We start from the raw sequence: 20,192 nt of genomic DNA, 5'->3' as shown, positions 1-20,192 counted from the left end.
ACGACAATTATTACAATAATATTGAATTAATACAAGAGCTAGAGATTGTCTGAAAGAAGAGGATATTTATTTTTATTTCTTTTTTATATCGTCAGTTTTATATACTAAAGATTTATAAAATAATTAGATGATAAAGATAAAATCATTCTGATTTTGTACTTTTAAGCTTGTATATAAATGTACGGTATATATTAATTATGTAATCAAATATATCAAATTATTATATATTTTCTTTTGTTTAAATGAAAAATTATTTATATATATAGTATATATATATACAAAATAAAAAAAATTTTTTTTAATTTAAATATTATATATTCTTTTATACTTCAATGAAACATTATATGTATATATATATTTTGATTATACACACGCGCATTCATACATATATTTTATACATATATTTTAAATTGACATTAAACATTTTTGTAAATGACAATAAGATATTTGGTTTATGATATTGAAAATAATATGTAATTCTTAAATTAGAGCATATATTTTAACGATTTCTGATTGTATTGGAAAAGTCTGACATTGTAGTTCGTATTTAAAGTCATGACTTTGGGGTAATGTTATTATATGTCATCCGAGACGAAATCAGTCACAACTGAGACGCGAAAGTGTACATGAAATATAAACACTGTTCCGTATACGATAATGAACGTTTCAAATTTATAAATTATTAGTGACCTTTCTTTTTCTTGACATTATAATAAAGATTTAATAATTAAAAAGACATATGTACAGTGCTCTGAAAAAATTAAGATATTAATCTACTGATAAATGAAAACAAGCGCATGTAACAAGAACCAAATAAAATGTAAGTATATTAATTTAAGTACTTGTATACAAATCCCTTTGATAACATATAACCGATGAGATAGTTTTGTCACATATAACTGACATGTTACACATTTCTTACATTTACAGAACGAAAAGAAACGACAAATATAATCTCTAAATCTTTCTCACGTTACGAAAATATAATTTTCATAGTTCTAATAAATATTTGTATAAGAGCTACGCAAATTTAATTATCAACTCTCTACCATTCAAGGATACACCAGTTCTGTGAAGAAAAGATATTTTATTTTATAAAAGAAAGATGATTAATTTTATAATTTCCGCACCGGGCAGAATCGTCTTATCCGGAGAACATTCGGCGAAGTATGCAAAAAATTTTGTTGTGGCCGGCTTAGATCTTCGTACCAATCTCGAATTTAGCGAACAACCTGATGAGTCAAGAAACATTAAGTTAGAGTTTAATAATATTAATCTACAGACGGATATACCCTTAGAAGAAGTTCTACGCTTATTTTCTGATGATTTCGGAAATTTTCTTTCTGATTCAATAATTTTGCTCGAACTCGCGAAATCCTTCATCACTTCAAACTGTACGTGTAGGACACGCGAGCAGAGATTTAGCTTACAAATTTTTTTTTTCTTGCTTCATACTATCGCTTACGAAGAGAAACTTGACATAAAACCTTTTCGTTTACGCGTGTTCACGGATTTAATACCTATAAACGCTGGTTTTGGCAGTTCGACATCGTTCACGGTTTGTCTGGCAGCGTGTTTTCTTCATTGGAAACGTCTACAGAGTGGGGATCATATTACATTTACAAATCAAGAATTGTTGTTGATTGAGCGTTACACTAAATCCTGTAAAGATATTGTGCAAGGCTATGAGTTTGCATCGATCGACGCCAAAATTTGCGTATACGGCCGAATAGAAAAATGTCAACGTACTAATTACGAAACTTATTCTACGGAGACCATAAATTTAATAACAGGAATGAGGATTCTATTGATCGATTCAAATATTCGCCAAAATAAGGAAGAACGAGCGCTACAAATAGCAGAGCTGCCATGTTCACGTCTCAATTCTATATTAAATAGATTACACGAAATAGCAACAAAAATATGTGATGACTTTAAATGTATTAATAATACCATGGGAGATCCCGAGGCTTACAACAAGTTACAGGTATTTTTATCGTTTTTATTTAACAGTGTTATATAATTTTATTATGTACTATATTTTCTCTTTAGCCTTGCTACGTTGACTTTTTTAAAAAAGCAACAGAAAACAATATTTCAAAATTTTTAATTTTTCATCATTTAATAATGCTATATAATTCGTAAACACGAATTACGGAGCACGTTGTATATCTGTAATTTATTAATTTATTATCACATGTTTTACATTTTTTCGAAATATGAAGACTAAATTAAATAAGTTATATACATGCAATTATTTAAATATAATAAAAAATAATATATTTGATATATTTTAGTACTATTAAAAACTAGTGTTATACGTGAAAAGAGTTTGATGTAAAAAGATCCTCTAGTACATAATTATCTGCTAGAAAGTGTACAGTTTTGTAACTAACATTTTTCGTGTTTTGCAGATGGACATTTTGAGGAATCAACAATTATTGAGGACATATAATTTGTCGCATCAGGAATTTGATAGGGTTTGTGCGATTGGAAATGAATTTAATTTGAGAGGAAAGCTTACAGGTTTTGGAGGCGGATATGTATACTTTCCGATACCACCAAGAATTACAAGAGAAGAAATCACACATATTACGGAACGCTTCTTGAATGAAGGATTTAATTACAAAATCACCACCATCAATTGTGATGGAGTGAAAATTGATGATTAATTTTATTAAAATTATAGCAATTATATATAAATGATATTAAATAATTGTAAATAGCAGGTAAATGTGTAAAAAAAAATGAGGCAAAATTACTAACTTAATAATTGCAATTTAAAGGAAATAAGAAAAATTATATATTTTTGTTTTATATATATAGCATAAAAATCGCGGTTTCTTAATGATGTCGTATTGAATTATGAAATCAAAAGAGAGAAATCAATGAATTGAACTTTCTTATAAAAATATCGAAAAATATTAGTTTTTTTGTATTCCATCCTATTTTTTATTTATGTAAAATTATAAGCGATGTTGCGCCGAGATCATCCGCTGCAATGAATATACAGAAGTCTTTTTCGATTTGTAAATTAATTGGTAAACAGGATGCTTCATAATTTTAATTATGTACATAATGCAAGTTATAAATGAAAAATGATTCGAACAGTTTTGAATTATATTTTTCTGCGAAGCTTAAAAATTATGAAATAAAATTTATTTAATTATTATTGTTCATTAGACATATATATTTGTTAGCTGCAAAATTAATAGTTTCCATATTATCTACTATCTGGCACGTATCTTTTATTTTTAATTTTTCATCATTTAATGCTATATAATTTATAAACATGAATTACGAAACACGTTGTATATCTGGGATTTATTATCACATGTTCTACATTTTTTTGAAATATGAAGATTAAATTAAATAAGTTATATACATGCAATTATTTAAATATAATAAAAAATATAATTTTTGATATATTTTAGTACTATTAAAAACTAGTGTTATACGTGAAAAGATTAATTTAGTTTGATGTAAAAAAAACCTCTAGTACATAATTATCTGCTAGAAACTGTACAGTTTTGTAACTAACATTTTTCGTGTTTTGCAGATGGACATTTTGAGGAATTAACAATTATTAAGGAGATATAATTTGTCGCATCAGGAATTTGATAGGGTTTGCGAGATTGGAAATGGATTTTATTTGAGAGAAAAACTTACAGGTTTTGGAGACGGATATGTATACTTTCCGATACCACCAAGAATTACAAGAGAAGAAATCACACATATTAAAAAGAACTGTTTGAATGAAAGATTTATTTACAAAATTGCCACCATCAATTGTGATGGAGTGAAAATTGATAATCAATTCTAGTAAAATTATAGCAATTATATATAAATGATATTAAATGATGGTAAATAGGTAAATGTAAAAAAGATAAGACAAAATTTCTAACTTAATAATTGCATTTTAAGGGAAGTAAGGAAAACAATATATATTTTTGTATATACAATATATATATATTATGCATAAAAATCGCGATCTCTTAATGATGTCGTATTGAATTCTGAAATTAAAAGTGAGAAATCATTGAATATTTTTTTTGTAAAATATATAAAAAAATATTAGTTTTTTTTTTGTATTCTATCCATTTTTCTTCGAAAATATAAGTGATGATATTATTGCGTCAAGATCATCCGCTGCAACGAAATATGCAGAAGATTTTTCCGATTTATAATTTAATTGATATACATGATGCTTCAGAATTTAAATTATATGATGCAAGTTATAAATAAAAAATAAATCGAACAATTTTAAATTATATTTTTCTGTAAGCTTAAAAAGAATTATGAAATAATATTTATTTAATCAGTATTGTTCATTAGATGGATATATTTTTGTTAGTTGCGAGATTAATAGTTTCCATATGTTACTTACTATTTGGCACATGTCTTATATAGATGTATGTTGATATAAAAAATAGAGCCGATGGAGTTATTTCTATTAAAAATTTTTTTTTTAAGCAAACCGGAAACAATATTTCAAAATTTTTAATTTTTCATCATGTAATAATGCTATATAATTTATAAACACTAATTATGAAGCACATTGTATATATATCTATGATTTATTATCACATGTATGTACATACATTCTACTTTTTTTCGAAATATGAAGATTATATTAAATAAGTTATATACGTGCAATTTTTTAAGGTAATAAAAAATAATATTTTTTATATTTTATTACTATTAATAGTACTAATAATAGAATAATAATAATAGAATAGGATAATGTATAAAAAATCTAATTTATTTTCATAAACATCTAAAAATACATGCTTTTAATATCATTGTTTAAAATGTCTTGAATAGAAAAACAACAATTTTAATAGATACAATAAATTATTTGCGTTAGTAATTAACATACGAATTCTTGTATTATTAAATAAATGAATATCTGAAAAGTTATTTTTTGGCTAAGAATATCTTTATGATAACGTGGAAAATATTTCATTTTTTACTACGTAAAATAATTACAATAATTATTTCAATTGGATTTGCATAATATGTAGTGATAGCCTAAAGAAAAAAATTATGCATTAGTATTCAATTTCTATATATCTTTAGTTTTAAATACTATAGATTTATTAAACATTTCATGAAAAAAATGTAGATTATTTTACTCCGGAATTATTCTCTTCAGCCGGAGTTTATATAATAAATGTTATTAAGTTGAATAAAGTTTTAGACATAAATGCGATCTCTTATATAAGAAAAATAGCGCTTTTCATTTTTTTTACTTTACTTAAAATTATATAATTATATCAGACAATAATATAATTTTTGCAATTACATTATTATATTGCAACGTAATCCAATATAAGAATTCTTGTATATGATACACTTTAATTATATAAAATAAACTGCATCAAAATACATATTTTATATATATATTTCTATATATTTATAATATAATATTACACATTTATATATTTATTATACGATATACATATATACGGGTTACATATATTTTAAAATTATAATATCAACATTATTTGACATTATTTAAAACGCGCCTACGACAATAAGAGAACTGGTCTATCATATTGAAAATAATGTGTATTATTATTAGATTATGTATATAGGCATACATGTGTTCTAACGACTTCTCCCTAAAATATTGAAATGTTTGTAGTTCATATTTAAAATCGTGACTTTGGGATAATGTTATTATATATTCCGAGACGAAATCAGTCACGACTGAGACGCGAAAGTGTACAGGAAATATAAACACTCTCTCTTGTGTGCGATAACGAAAGTTTCAAATTCTTATTAGTGGCCTGTCTTAATTATCAATTCTTTACTGTTCAACGTTACATCAAAGTTCTGTAAAGAAGGAGATATTTTTATTCAATTAAAAGAATGTCTAAGTTTACAATTTCCGCACCAGGCAGAATCGTCTTATGCGGAGAGCATTCGGCAACGTATGGAAAACATTTTGTTGTGACCAGCTTGAATCTTCGTACCAAACTTCAATTCTGGCAACTATCTGATGAGTCACAAATTATTAAGATAGAGTTCTCTAAAATTCATCTACGGTATGATATACCTTTAGAAGAAGTTCGTAGCTTCCTTTCTCAACCTGCAGACGTAAAATCAAATCCAATACGTGTGTTTGATTACGTGAAATCCTTGATCACTTTCAACGGGATGTGGTATACGTTAAGGCAAAGATATAGCTTAAAAATATTTTTTTTCTTGTTATATAAAATCGCTTGCGACGGCAATTTTGACATAAAACCTTTTCGCGTACGCGTGTCCACGGATTTACCTATAGACGCTGGTCTTGGCAGTTCGACATCGTTCGCGGTTTGTCTGGCAGCGTGTTTTCTTCATTGGAAGCATCTACAAAGAGGTGATCAGATTATTGAATTTAATAATGAGTTTTTGGAAAACGTTCAGCGTTACGTTGAACTCTACGAGGAGTTTATGCATAACGTACATGAGTGTGCGACGGCCGATGTCCGAGTTTGTGTATACGGCAATATATTAATAAGTCAACTTACTGACATAAATATTAATATGGCTAGCCGTGATATGATAGAAATGAAGATTTTACTCATCGATTCAAAAATTCGCCAGAGAAAGTTCTATCAAGCGAAACAAATGGCAAAGCTAAAACTTGATTTCCGAAATTCTTCCGAGTTTAATACTGTATTAAATAGATTAGATAATTTAGCAATAACAATGTATAATTGCCTCAATTCAATAAGTAATAACATCGAAAATCCCAATTTGGTTGTACGTCTACATTATTACATTTCATTGCAGGTATCTTTTTCGTTTTTATTTAACAATGTTGTTATAAACATATATTATATATTTTAGTCTTGCTGCATTGACAATATTATCCAATACATAATAATTATCTGTTAGAAAATGTACCGTCTTATGACTAACATTTTTCATGTTTTGCAGCGTTGCATTAGACGGACTCAACTATTATTGGAAAAATACAATTTGTCGGATAATGCATTCAATCATATTTTCACAACTGCAAACAATATTGGATTTCCGGGAAAGCTTACAGGTTTTGCACCTGGATATGTATACATTGTGTTACCACCGAGCATTACAGAAGAAGCAATTACAAATATTAAGAATTATTTAGAAGAAGGAAATCATTTGATTGTCACACCTACCAGCATCAATTGTGAGGGATTGATAATTGATAATTGATTCTATTAAAATTATTGCGATTATATATAAGTGACTAAATAATGACAAATAACTAAATGTAAAAAAAAATGTGTCAAAATTATTAACTTAATTTACTGTGGTTTTTTAAGGGAAGTACGACAAACAATATATATTTTTGTTTTAACATATATGTATATTGCTTAAAAATCACCATTTCTTAATAATATCGTATTGAATTATGAAATTGAAAGTGAGAAATCATTGAATACTTTTCTTGTAAAATATATCGGAAAATATTAGTTTTTTCGTATTCTATCCCATCTTAATTTAAAAATAAAAATATATCCGATGTTGCGCTGAGATCATCCGCTGCAATATAATATGCAGAAAATTTTTCCGATTTATAATTCAATTGATATACATAATGCTTTATAATTTAAATTATATAATGCAAGTTATGAATGAAAAATGAGTCAAACAATTTCAAAATATATTTTTCCGCGACGCTTAAGAAAAAAAATTATGAAAAAAATTAATTCAATCAGCATTGTTTATTAGATTGACATACATATATCTATTAACTGCGAGCTTGATAGTTTTCGTGTTATGTACATTACTATTCGGCGCATGTCTTATAAATGTATGTCTATGTAAAAAATAGAGCTGGTGGAGGTGATTTTTATTCAATAATTTTTCTTCTGTTAAGTAACCAAAAACAATATTACAAAATTATTATATTTTTAGTACTTAATAATGATATATAATTCATAAATACAAATTATGAAGCACGTTATTTGTCTATGATTTATTATCGCATGTTCTACATTTAGAAATATATAAAGACAACATTAAATGGGTTATATATTATACATGCAATTATTTAAGGTAATAATAAATAATATTATTTATATATTTTAATACTATTGAAAAAACAAGTGATATGTAAAAAGAATAATTTATTTTTATAAACTCTTGAAAGAAATTTACAAGTTTTTTCACTTTTAACTTCATTATTCAATTTGATTTTTAAAAAATTTGATTAATTAATTTTTTAATTTAAAATTTGATTAATTTAATTAAAGAAAACACGAAAATGGTAATAGAATATTTATAATAAAGTATTTGTCGATTAACATACGAGTTATTATATTATTGTTTAAAAAGATGACAGAGCAAAGTTTTCTTTTGCGCTAATAATGCCTATGTGAAAATAACTATATTACTACGACGTAGAAATTAATTATGAAAATTATTTCCATTTGATTTGCACAATAGCTAAAGATTGTCTGAAGGAAATGGATATTTATTTCTATTCCTTTTTTATATCTTTGATTTTATATACTAAAGATTTATCCATTCTTAAAATAATTAAGAAAAAGAGGATAAAATTATTCTACTTCAGTATTCTCTAATCATTCTACTTCAGCGAAAGTTCGTGATACATTAATTTAATTATTATGTCGAAATAGGCTCTCCTAAATGAGATCTGTGAAATAACATAATTTGCTCTATATTCATCTTTTATGTCAAAAGTATGTAATCGAATTATATTAAACAATATAATTTGAAAGATAAGTACTGCATTTTATGTTATATCTCAATTATGTATCAATCGACGAAAAAGTATATTTTGTAATTATAATATATAATGTATTGCGAAATTGTGACAAATTGCAAAATTGTTAATTATTGAGTATATTGTGTATGATAATGCAAATAAAATAATAAAATTTGTCTGATTGTGTTAATTTCAATTAATACAATTTATTATTTTTTTATTTTGTGTAACTATAATTATTGTGTGTATTCAGTATTCATATGTTGATTAAAGTTTGATTAAAGTATATCAAATAGCATATCAATAAATATATTCAAAAAATTTGTTTATGTAATCGATATTTAGGAGCATCTCTTTAAAGCAATTTTATTGTTGAGAAATCAGTCATGAGCTAGAGAAAGATGCGGAATGATTAATTATTTCCTCTCCGTGATATAATCCAATTTGTGAATGAAAAATGAGTCGAACAATTTAGAATTATATTTTTCTGCGAAGCTTAAGAAAAGAAATTATTAAATATAATTTATTTCATCAGCATTGTTTATTAGATAAACATATACAATATCTGTTAGCTGCAAGTTTGATAATTTTCATGTTACATACTATCCGGCTCACGTCTTGTAGATGTATGTACGTACACTATGCAAAAAAAATAGAGCTAGTTAGAATGACTTTTTAAAATAGAGCTGGTTGAAATAATTTTTATTTAGTGATTTTTCTTTTGTTCAGCAATCAGAAACAATATTTTAAAATTTTTAATCTTTTTCTATTTAATAATGCTATACAATAATGGTCACACGAACACAAATTATGAAACACATTGTATATGTCTGTAATTTGTTATCACATATTCCACTTTTGGAAATATGGAGATTAAATTAAAAATGTACATGCAATTATTTAAATATAATAAAAAATTATATTTTCGAAATATTTTACTATTAAAAACGAGTGGTATGTGAAAAGATTAATTTATTTTGATATGAAAAAGTTAATTAATTTACATAAACTCTTGAAAGAAATTTACATGTTTCTTTACTTTTAACTTCATTATTCAACGTAATTTGAATAAAGAATAAACGAAAATCTTGTAGTAGGGATAATAAAGTGTTTGTCGAATTAACATACGAATTATTATGTTTTATTATTTAAAAAAATAGCAACAAAATTTTCTTTTGTGTGCGTTAATAATGTCTATATAATTATGACTATATTCCAACGATGTAAACTAATTACGACAATTATTACAATTATTACCATAATATTAGATATACACAATAGCTAGAGATTGTCTGATGGAAAACGATATTTAATTTTATTTCTTTTTTATATCTTTAGTTTTACATACTAAAGATTTATCTTAAAATAATTAGGAGATAAAAATAAAATCATTCTCGTTAGTATTTTTAAGTTTGTAATATATATGTGTGATATATAATTATGTAATAAATTGTATCAAAATATTATATATTCTTTTATATTTAAATGAAATATTACATATATACAATATTTTGACGATACACACGCGCATTCATACAAATATTTCATACATATATTTTAAATTGAGACATTAAACATATTTGGAAATGACAATAAGATATATGATAAATGATATTGAAAATAATATGTAATTCTTAAATTAGATATATGAGCATATATTTTTCGATTTTTGATTAAAGCATTGAAAAAGTCTGACATTGTAGTTCGTATTTAAAGTGACTTTGGACTAATGTTATTTTATGTTCCGAAACGAAATCAGTCACAACGGAGACGCGAAAGTATACAGGAAACATAAACACTGTCTCGTGTGCGATAACGAACGTTTCAAATTTATCAATTATTAGTGGCTTTTCTTTTTCTTGACGTTATAAAGATTTAATAATTAAGAAGACATATGTGCGATGCTCTGAAATAAAATAGAGACATTAATCTACTGATAAATGAAAATAAGTGCATATAACAAGAACCAAGTAAAATGTAAGTACTTTGTATAGATTAATTTAAGTACTTTGTATAGATATCCATTTCATAACGTATAACCGACGAGATATTTTTGTCACATATAATTGACACGTTACACATTTCTTACATTTACAGAACGAAAAGAAACGACACAAATATAATATCTAAATCTTTCTCACGTTACGAGAATATAATTTCCATATAGTTCTAATAAATGCTTGTAAGAGCTACGAAAATTTAATTATCAACTCTCTATTATTGAACATTACATCAGTTCTGTGAAGAAGAAATATTTTTATTGATAAAAGAAGAATGGTTAATTTTAAAATTTCCGCACCGGGCAGAATCGTCTTATCCGGAGAGCATTCGGCGATGTATAGAAAACATTTTATTGCGACCAGCTTAAATCTTCGTACCCATCTTGAATTCTGGGAATTATCTGATAAGACACAAATTGAGATAGACTTCCCTCAGGTTAATCTACAGTTTGATATACCTTTAGAACGTGTTCGAAGCTTTCTTTCTGAAAATGATGTAGATATAACTTCAGATATAATCTCTGTGCATAAATACGTAAATTCCTTGATAACTTTAAACTGTATCTGGTGGACATTGAAGCAGAGATTTAGCTTAAAAATATTCTTTCTCTTACTTTATACTATTGCTTGCGCGAAGCATCTTGACATAACACCTTTTCGCGTCCGCGTGTCCACCGAAATACCTTTAGGCGCTGGTCTTGGCAGTTCGACATCGTTCGCGGTTTGTCTCGCAGCGTGCTTTCTTCATTGGAAGCGTCTAAAGAGTGGTGATCACTCTATTGAATTTAATAATAATGAATTTTTGAAGAATGTTAGAAGTTACGCTAGATTCTGCGAGAAATTTATGCAAGACTATGAGTGTGCGTCGGTCAATACCAACGTTTGTACATACGGCATGATAATAAAAAGTCAACGTACCAATCACATAAATATTGATATGGTTGGCCAGAGTATCAAGGAAATGAAGATTTTACTGATTGATTCAAAAAATCGCCAAAAAAAATCTTATCAAGCGAAACAAATGGCAAAGCTAAAATTTGATTCTCGAAATTCCTCAGAGTTTGATACTATTTTAAATAAATTAGACAACGCAGCAATAACAATGTATAATAGGCTCACTTTAATAGATCGTAACATCGAAAATACCAATTTACGTGCAATTCAATGGCTTTACAATTTATTACAGGTATTATTTTTGTTTTTATTTAACAATGTTATTATATATACAGGGTGTAGAAAAACGAATTACTATAAATTTGTGTGATGAAAGATGGGAACAATACAAACATTTTAAGTATAGAAACCATGGGTCGTTTTATAACTAACATTTTTCATATTTTGCAGTCATCCATTGAGCTGAATCAACAATTTTTGAAGGAATATAATTTGTCGAATCAGACATTTGATAATATTTGCACGACCGCACACAATAATGGATACAAGGGAAAGCTTACAGGTTTTGGAGCTAGATATGTATACATCGTGCTACCACCGGGCATTACAGAAGAAGAAATTACAAATATTAAGAATCATTTGGAAGAAGGAAATAATTTTACTGTGACACCTACTAGCATCAATTGTGAGGGATTGAGAATTGATAATTGATTCTATTAAAATTATCGCGATTATTAGATATATAAGTGACTAAATTAGGATATATAATTAAATGTAAAAAAAATGTGTCAAAATTATTAACTTAATTACTGTGGTTTTTTAAGGGAAGTACGACAAACAATATATATTTTTGTTTTAACGTATATGTATATTACTTAAAAATCGCGATCTTTTAATGATGTCGTATTGAATTATGAAATCGAAAGTGAGAAATCATTGAATACTATTCTTGTAAAATATATCGGAAAATATTAGTTTTTTCGTATTCTATCCCATCTTAATTTAAAAATAAAAATATAACCGACGTTGCGCCGAGATCATCCGCTGCAATAAAATAAGTAGAAAATTTTTCCGAGTTATAATTTAATCGATATACATAATGCTTCATAATTTAAATTATATAATGCAAGTTGTGATAATGAAAAATGAGTCAAACAATTTTGAATTATATTTTCTCGCGAAGCTTAAGAAAAAAAATTATGAGAAAAATATATTTAATCAGCATTGTTCATTAGATTGACGTACATATATCTGTTAGCTGCAAACTTGATAGTTTCCGTGTTATGTATATTACTATCCGGCGCATGTCTTATAAATGTATATCTATGTAAAAAATAGAGCTGGGGGAGTGGAGATGATCTTTATTCATTAATTTTTCCTCTGTTAAGTAACCGGAAACAATTTTTTTAAATTTTTAATTTTTCAGTTCTTAATAATGATATATAATTCATAAACACGAATTATGAAGCACGTTGTTTGTCAGTCATTTATTATCGCATGTTCTACATTTGGAAATATATAAAGACAACATTAAATGGGTAATATATTATACATGTAATTATTTAAGGTAATAAAAAATAATATTTTTGATATATTTTAGTACTATTGAAAAGCTAGTGGTATGTAAAAAGATTAATTTATTTTTATAAACTCTTGAAAGAAGTTTTTTCACTTTTAACTTCATTATTCGACGTAATTTGATTAAAGAAAAAACGAAAATAGTAATAGAGTATTTGTAATAAAGTATTTGTCGATTTAACATACGAATTATTATATTATTGTTTGAAAAGATGACAGAGCAAACTTTTCTTTTGCGCTAATAATGCCTATGTGAAAATAACTATATTACTATATTACGACATAAATTAATTACGACAATTATTACAATTGGATTTTCATAATATTGTATTTTAGAGATTTTCTGAAATAACAAAACAAATATGTATTTCTTTATTTTTTTTCTATATCTTCAGTTTTATATACTAAAGATTTATCAATTTATAAAAAATATTTAAGAGATGAAAATAAAATATTTCTTCATCAGTACTCTCGATCCGAAATTTGTGATACATTAATTTAATTTTTAAGTTAATCTTCAAGTTAATTTTTAAATTACTTTTTAAGAAACAAGCTCTCATCATAGAGCTCTGTAAAATAACAGAGATTGCGATATGTTCATCTTTTATGTCCAAATTATATAATTAAATTATATTAAATATAATATAATTTGTGACATAAATACTGCATTTTGATATATCTCAATTATGTACTGATCGACGAGAAAGTATACTTTTATTTGTATATGTATATTTATATATTACGAAATTTCGACATGTAAATATGATGTACATTGTGTACCAATGCAAATAAAATAATGACAATTTGTCTGATTGTTAATTGCAATTAATACATTTTATCATTTTCTAATTTTGTATAAGTGTGTATAACTATAATTATTATGCATAAGTCTTTAAATGATGAAGTTAACAGTTATTAAGTTAAATTTTGATTAAAGTATCAAAAACTCTTACATTGTAACAGATATTTAGGTTCATATCTTTGAAGCGATGTTATTGTTGAGAAATCAGTCATAATCGAGACGCGGAATGGTATATTCCAGTGTTTTACTGGAAAATATAAAATCTGTCTTGTGACAACGAAAATTCTTGAATAATTATATATATTTTTGTATATATATAATTATTATATTATTTATTTATATAATTATTATATTATTTAAGAGCCGAACGCGGATGTTGATGCGTCGATTCCCGATTCAGCGACTTTCGGATCTATATTTTTCTCTCGCATCTAATTCTTTAGGGAGGTTAGAGGGGATGTATGGAACAAAAATCTCAAGTATGAGATTATTCCATACAATGACTTGGCAGTATACCAAGTAGTAAAATTCGTGCCCTGTGCACAATTAATTTAATTCCAGCGAAAAAAATTAAATTTCGTTGGAATACGCATCAACATCCGCGTTCGGCTCTTAAAAAAGGCCTATCACTTATATATTTATATTTAATACGGAAGAGCCTTAATAGTAATTCTTATTGTTTAAAAAATTTGATTTTGTAATTGATATTTAGAATCATTTCTTTGAAGCACTGTTATTGTTGAGAAATCAGTCATGACCAAGAGAAACGCGGAATGATATATAACACGGAAAAATATCTATTTTGTTATAACAAGCGTTCTTAAATATTTATTTGTGTACTTCTATATATTTACATTATGCATATTTTTTATATTTTTATTTTTTTCTTTAATATAAAGTTTTAATAGTTAAAATATGTATTATTCAGGCTTGCGTATGGATTGTAGGAAAGAACGAGAACTTTATTGAATTAAAACAGTATTTTTATATACATATATTGGACAAAAAACATATTAACGACCAAGCATTTTTATAAATATAAATTCGAAAATATATTGATAACGAATTACTTTTATCACATATAAACGACGTTACGCATTATCGACTTATACGAAACGAAAAGAATCGACAAATATTATTTCGATATTCTTATTTGTGTTACGCATAAATACATTTTTTGAGTTTTCATATATATCTATGTCTGTACATACAAGAGCTACGGCAACATACAGATTTTTTATCGTTTAAGATTTTTTGTTCAACTTTACGTCGATCCTTTTACCATACAAAGATTTTTATTCATAAAAGGGATGATTAAATTTAAAGTTTTTGTGCACCGGGCAGAATGATCTTATCCGGAGATCGCATGATGATGTATGGAAAATATGTGGCAACCAGCTCAGATCTTCGTATCACGTTTAAATACTGCAAACTACCTGATGAGCCAAGAAACATTATTAGGATAGAGTTTCTGATGTCGATGTAATGTTAAAAATTTAATATTAAATTTATCTTTAGAGATAATTGTCAACTTTTTATTTACTCAAAACGTACAGGATATTTTACATCACATCGGCTTTCTTAAGCTTTTGCAGTACTTGGGGCGCATTCAATTAATTGAGTGGACAAAAATGAGAAAGAGAAAAAGAGAGAGAGAGAGAGAGAGTGAGAGAGAGAAGTACAACGCCATTCCATAATGCATCATTTCTCGTTCACTTGGCAAACTGGACACGTCTTTGATCACTTTAAACGATATGTAGAAAACATATGAGACGAAATTAACTTACATTCTTTTTCTTGCTTTATTCTATCGCTTACAAGAGAGATCTCGAGATAATATCTTTTCGCGTCCACGGTACGTATTCACGGAATTAATTAATTAATCGGTGTTGATCTTGGAGTTCGACATTCTTAACGATTTATCTATGGTGACCATCCGTCTTTTATTTTAGAGAATAGTCCTTTATTTCAAGTAGCTTTTCTTAGATTTATTCATTTTTCCAAAACTCATTTTGTACTTTATTGTTTAAATTTTGTCATTTATATTTCAATTTTATCCTTTATTTTTTATTTAGCATTTTAATGTCTAATGTCGTAGTATTACATGATAACATGAGAGTTTATACGAAAATAACGAAACCCCTTATCCGGAACCTACTTAAGAAACCAAGGATTTGTTTCAACATAGCCGAATCAGTTTTAAATTATAAAAATACGCAGACTTCTTATAATCACAGAATTATTTTTTTTTTTTTTTTTTTGGTTCGTCGATCTCTTACTTTGGCAGCAAACTGATTTAGAAACATGTTAAGGCTCCTGGGTGCTCACCGCGGCCATATTGGAATCGTGACGTCAGAAGCGAGAAATAACACATTGAGATGTTTTAGATGCCATTTCTAAATAAAAACATATTTGCATAAAATAACACCTAAGATCTCTTTAATACACTTCTAAAAAACGCCGAAAACTATTCTTTTGACAGTCAATCAACAACCGTAAAATGATCGAGATATCAGACTTTGACATGCGGAATGACTGCGCATGTGCAAAGACCAGACGGACTGGGCCTCGTAATATTACATTTTACAGCTGTTGATTGATTATAAAGGGAAAAGGATAGTTTTCGGCGTTTTTTAGAAGTGTGTTAAAGAGATGTTAAGTGTTATTTTATGCAAATGTTTTTATTTAGAAATGGCATCTAAAAATTTTTAGCGTGTGTTTTCTCGCTTTTAACGTCACGATTCCGACATGGTCGGCAAGGTACCAGGAGCCTTAAAACAGAGCCCTAAAATTTTTACGTTTGTCCTTAATTTTTTTTTTTTTTTTTTTTTTTCAGAAAATATGGTCACCGTAGATATATCTCACAGCATGCTTTCTGCATTGAGAACGTCTACGGAGAGGAAACCATATTTTATTTAATGTTAATGAATTATTGAAAATTTAAAGTTACACTATATCCTGCGAGGAAGTTATGCATGATGTGTTTTTGCATCATTCAGTAACAACATTTGTACGAGGGTAAGTCAAAAAGTAAAGGTACAAATAAAGAAAAACACATTTATTTTAACCTATGTGGAAAATTTACATATCATTTTTCGACATAATCCTCACCAACATCAATACATTTGATCCACTGCTTAACAAACTTCTGTATTCCATCCTGGAAGAAAGATTTGGGTTGGATGCGTAGCCAGTTATGCACCACTGCAATGACCTTCTCATCGAAAGAAATTTTTTTTTCTCGTAGTATTTCTTTTCTTTTCTTTTCTTTTTTCTTTTTATCTTTTCGGTTTATTAAAAGAAGCACTACGAGGAAAAAATTTTTCTTCGGATGAATCTGGCAAGAATGAAGATTCGACTGATCAATTCAAATATTTGCCAGAATAAATACGAACGAGCGAAACAAATGGCAAGGCAAACACATTTAATTCCCGAGTTCGAATCTATGCGTGAAATAGATTAGACGAAATAGCAGCATCAATGTATAATATACGCTCGTTTTAATGAATAATACATATGAGAGGTTCCAATTTACTTCAATATCAAGAGATTGTCTACAATGACTTCCATGTATGTCTTTTTGTGTTTATTTAACAGTGATATTTATTATGCACACTACTATATATTCTTCAGTCTTGCTGCGTTGTCAACATTTTCCAGTACATAAATATTTTCTAGAAACTGTATACCGTTTTATAACTAATGTTTAAATGTTTTGCAGTTTGAGATTCGAATGAATCAACAAATACTGAGTAATTATCATTTGTCGTTGCCGGAATTGGATCTTATTTGCTATATCGTAAGAAATTTTGGATTCGTGGAAAAGCTTACAGATTTTTGGAGGCGGATATATATGTATACATTCTGCTACTATCGACCATTAGAGGATGAAATCGCGAATATTTCGAGACACTTAGCGAGTTTAGAGGGTTTCCATGTCATATGTACCAGCATTAATTGTGATGGAGTGAGAATTGGTTATTGATTCTATTAAAATAGTGGGGATTATGTATAAATGACTAAATAATAACAAATGACTAAATGTATAAAATGTGACAGAATTACTTAATAACTTAATAATTGTCGTATTTTAAGGAAGATATAGGACAAACAATATACAATTTTGTTTAATATACATATTCTGTTGCTTAAAAGTTCGCGATCTCTTAATAACGTCGTATAGAATTATGAAATCAAAAGTAAAGAAATCATTGAATATTTTTCTTGTAAAGATATTGAAAAAATATTAGTTTTTTTCGTATTTCACATCCCATCCTACTTCAAAAATATCTCAGCAATGAAGATATTGCGCCAAAATTATGCGCTTTATTAAGTACACCGAAGATTATTATAGTTTGTAAATAAATTAATAGAGATACAGATTGTGTGTGTGTTTTCGATCTTTTGAATAACAGTTTGCAATTTGTGATTAAAAAATAAATCGAAAAGTTTTGAATTATATTTCTTTCTTCAAAGCTTAAGAAAAAAGGAATGATCAAATAAGAATAATTTTTTAGTGTTCTTTATTAGGCGGATATATGTCTATATCTTGCGCAGTTGACTGTGAATGTGGTTTGTATATAATCCAATGTCATATAGACTTACGTCTTTCTCTAAAAATGCAGAGCTGGTTAGGTGAATATTTTATAATTCTTTTTCTGTTAAGCATCAGAAAACAATAGTTCAAAATTATTCATTCTTTATTAGTCATTAACACTATGTTGAATGAATTATGAGTCAAATGTAAATAAGTTGTACATGCATTCTTTAAAGTATTTAAACAGGACGTTTTCGGTATATGTATTATATATCACTTGTCTCGAATACGAAAGTGAGATAACATACAAAAAATCTACTTATTTTCATAAACTTCTAAAAAAATTAACATGCTCTTTCATTTTTAATACATCATTAAAAGTGTCTTGAATGAAAAAACAATTGTAATAAAAAATAAATAATATATATGTAAGCTTGAAGGTTATCAAGCTTGGCTTGGTCGCGGCTTGTCGACTCGTGCGTGAGAGTCAGTATGTAACTAGACTCCGAGCTGAGAGCATTGATGTTATCGTACGAAGGTAGATAAAGGTTTGCTATCGGCAATTGTATTGATTCAGGTTAGTCTTAAGTTTACTCGCTTACTGTAACATTTCGGGCCTTTGTTAATGTGTACATATCACTACTATTACAGTTGATTACTGCATCATGCGTGTTGATTCTTAAACCGAACCTCCACTCCAGTTAAGTCCATCAATAGCGACTTACAAATCAATACAATTGCCGATAGCAAACCGATAGCAAATAACATTAATGAAATAAGTACTAATATAATGGAGAATATAAAAAAAAAAAATGAGATAATTTTTGCCAAATCAAAATTTGATATAGGAACAGTAAAGGATTATGAAGCCACAGTGAAACTGACAGAAAATAGATATATTTCAAAGAAACCTTATAGATGCTCTTTTCAAGATAAATTAGAAATTGAGAAACAAGTAGAAGATTTATTAAATGCAAATTTAATAGAGGAGTCAAGCAGTCCTTATGCAGCTCCTGTAACCATGGTTTTTAAGAGAGAAGAAGGAAAAAGGCCACTTTTATAGAATGCCTAGCCATTAAAGAAGCCATTTTATATTGGCAATTTCAATTGTTGGGAAAAAAGTTCTTTGTATTTACGGACCACAGACCCTTGGAAAATTTCAACATAAAAAAAAGTAATGATATGGAACTAGTGCAGATTTTGAATTATATTTCACATTTTGATTTTGAAATTGTATATAATCCGGGTAAAGACAACATAGAAGCTGATTGTTTGTCTAGAAATCCGGTTCTGGAATCACACGAGGATACAGATAATGATTCTGTGATTAAAACTTCAAATTTATTGAAATTGAATGATATCAAAGAAAATCAGAAATTGTTAAAAGTCGATGATAAATGCATTATTAAAGATGATATAATTTATAAAATTTTAAATAATAGAGAGAAAATATGGATCACTGAAGAATTTGGAAAGTCTCTTATTACTGATGTACATGTAGATCAGGGTCATATAGGCACAAAACAATTAATTTTAACTTTTGGCCAAAAATTTTATTTTAAAAATATGTATAAACACATAAGATTGACTTGTAGATCTTGTGAAACTTGCATTAAAAACAAATCAAGAATAGGTTGCTTTAAAGCACCTTTGTCTCAACTCGGTCCAGCA

The 20,192-nt window shown here is 27.2% G+C and overlaps 3 protein-coding genes across 4 annotated transcripts; all 3 read left to right on the top strand.

Moving 5' to 3' along the window:
* The first annotated feature begins 646 nt into the window (after positions 1-646).
* LOC145946085 (mevalonate kinase-like) lies at positions 647-3,776 on the top strand. Of its 2 annotated transcripts, XM_083055485.1 has the most exons (5): positions 652-820; positions 931-1,167; positions 1,543-1,987; positions 2,415-2,729; positions 3,560-3,776. In XM_083055485.1, exons 2-4 carry the CDS (start codon positions 1,106-1,108, stop codon positions 2,670-2,672), a joined length of 765 nt encoding a protein of 254 aa, XP_082911611.1. In that variant the 5' UTR covers positions 652-820; positions 931-1,105; the 3' UTR covers positions 2,673-2,729; positions 3,560-3,776. The 2 variants fall into 2 exon arrangements, with proteins under 2 accessions (XP_082911610.1, XP_082911611.1); XM_083055484.1 differs by having other exon boundaries at positions 647-820; positions 931-1,987.
* Positions 3,777-5,726: 1,950 nt separating this feature from the next.
* Positions 5,727-7,300, top strand: LOC145946175 (uncharacterized). Its single transcript, XM_083055678.1, has 2 exons — positions 5,727-6,783; positions 6,931-7,300. Exons 1-2 carry the CDS (start codon positions 5,875-5,877, stop codon positions 7,189-7,191), a joined length of 1,170 nt encoding a protein of 389 aa, XP_082911804.1. The 5' UTR covers positions 5,727-5,874; the 3' UTR covers positions 7,192-7,300.
* Positions 7,301-10,984: 3,684 nt separating this feature from the next.
* On the top strand, positions 10,985-12,315 carry LOC145946233 (mevalonate kinase-like). The gene is made up of 2 exons (XM_083055759.1): positions 10,985-11,590; positions 12,055-12,315. Exons 1-2 carry the CDS (start codon positions 10,985-10,987, stop codon positions 12,313-12,315), a joined length of 867 nt encoding a protein of 288 aa, XP_082911885.1.
* Positions 12,316-20,192: the final 7,877 nt, after the last annotated feature.

Source organism: Prenolepis imparis, unplaced genomic scaffold, assembly GCF_030444845.1.
Source record: "Prenolepis imparis isolate NDT839.2.m4 unplaced genomic scaffold, iyPreImpa1.0 SCAF_15, whole genome shotgun sequence".
Lineage (NCBI taxonomy): Eukaryota > Metazoa > Arthropoda > Insecta > Hymenoptera > Formicidae > Prenolepis > Prenolepis imparis.
This window is presented reverse-complemented; position numbering and strand designations above follow the sequence as displayed.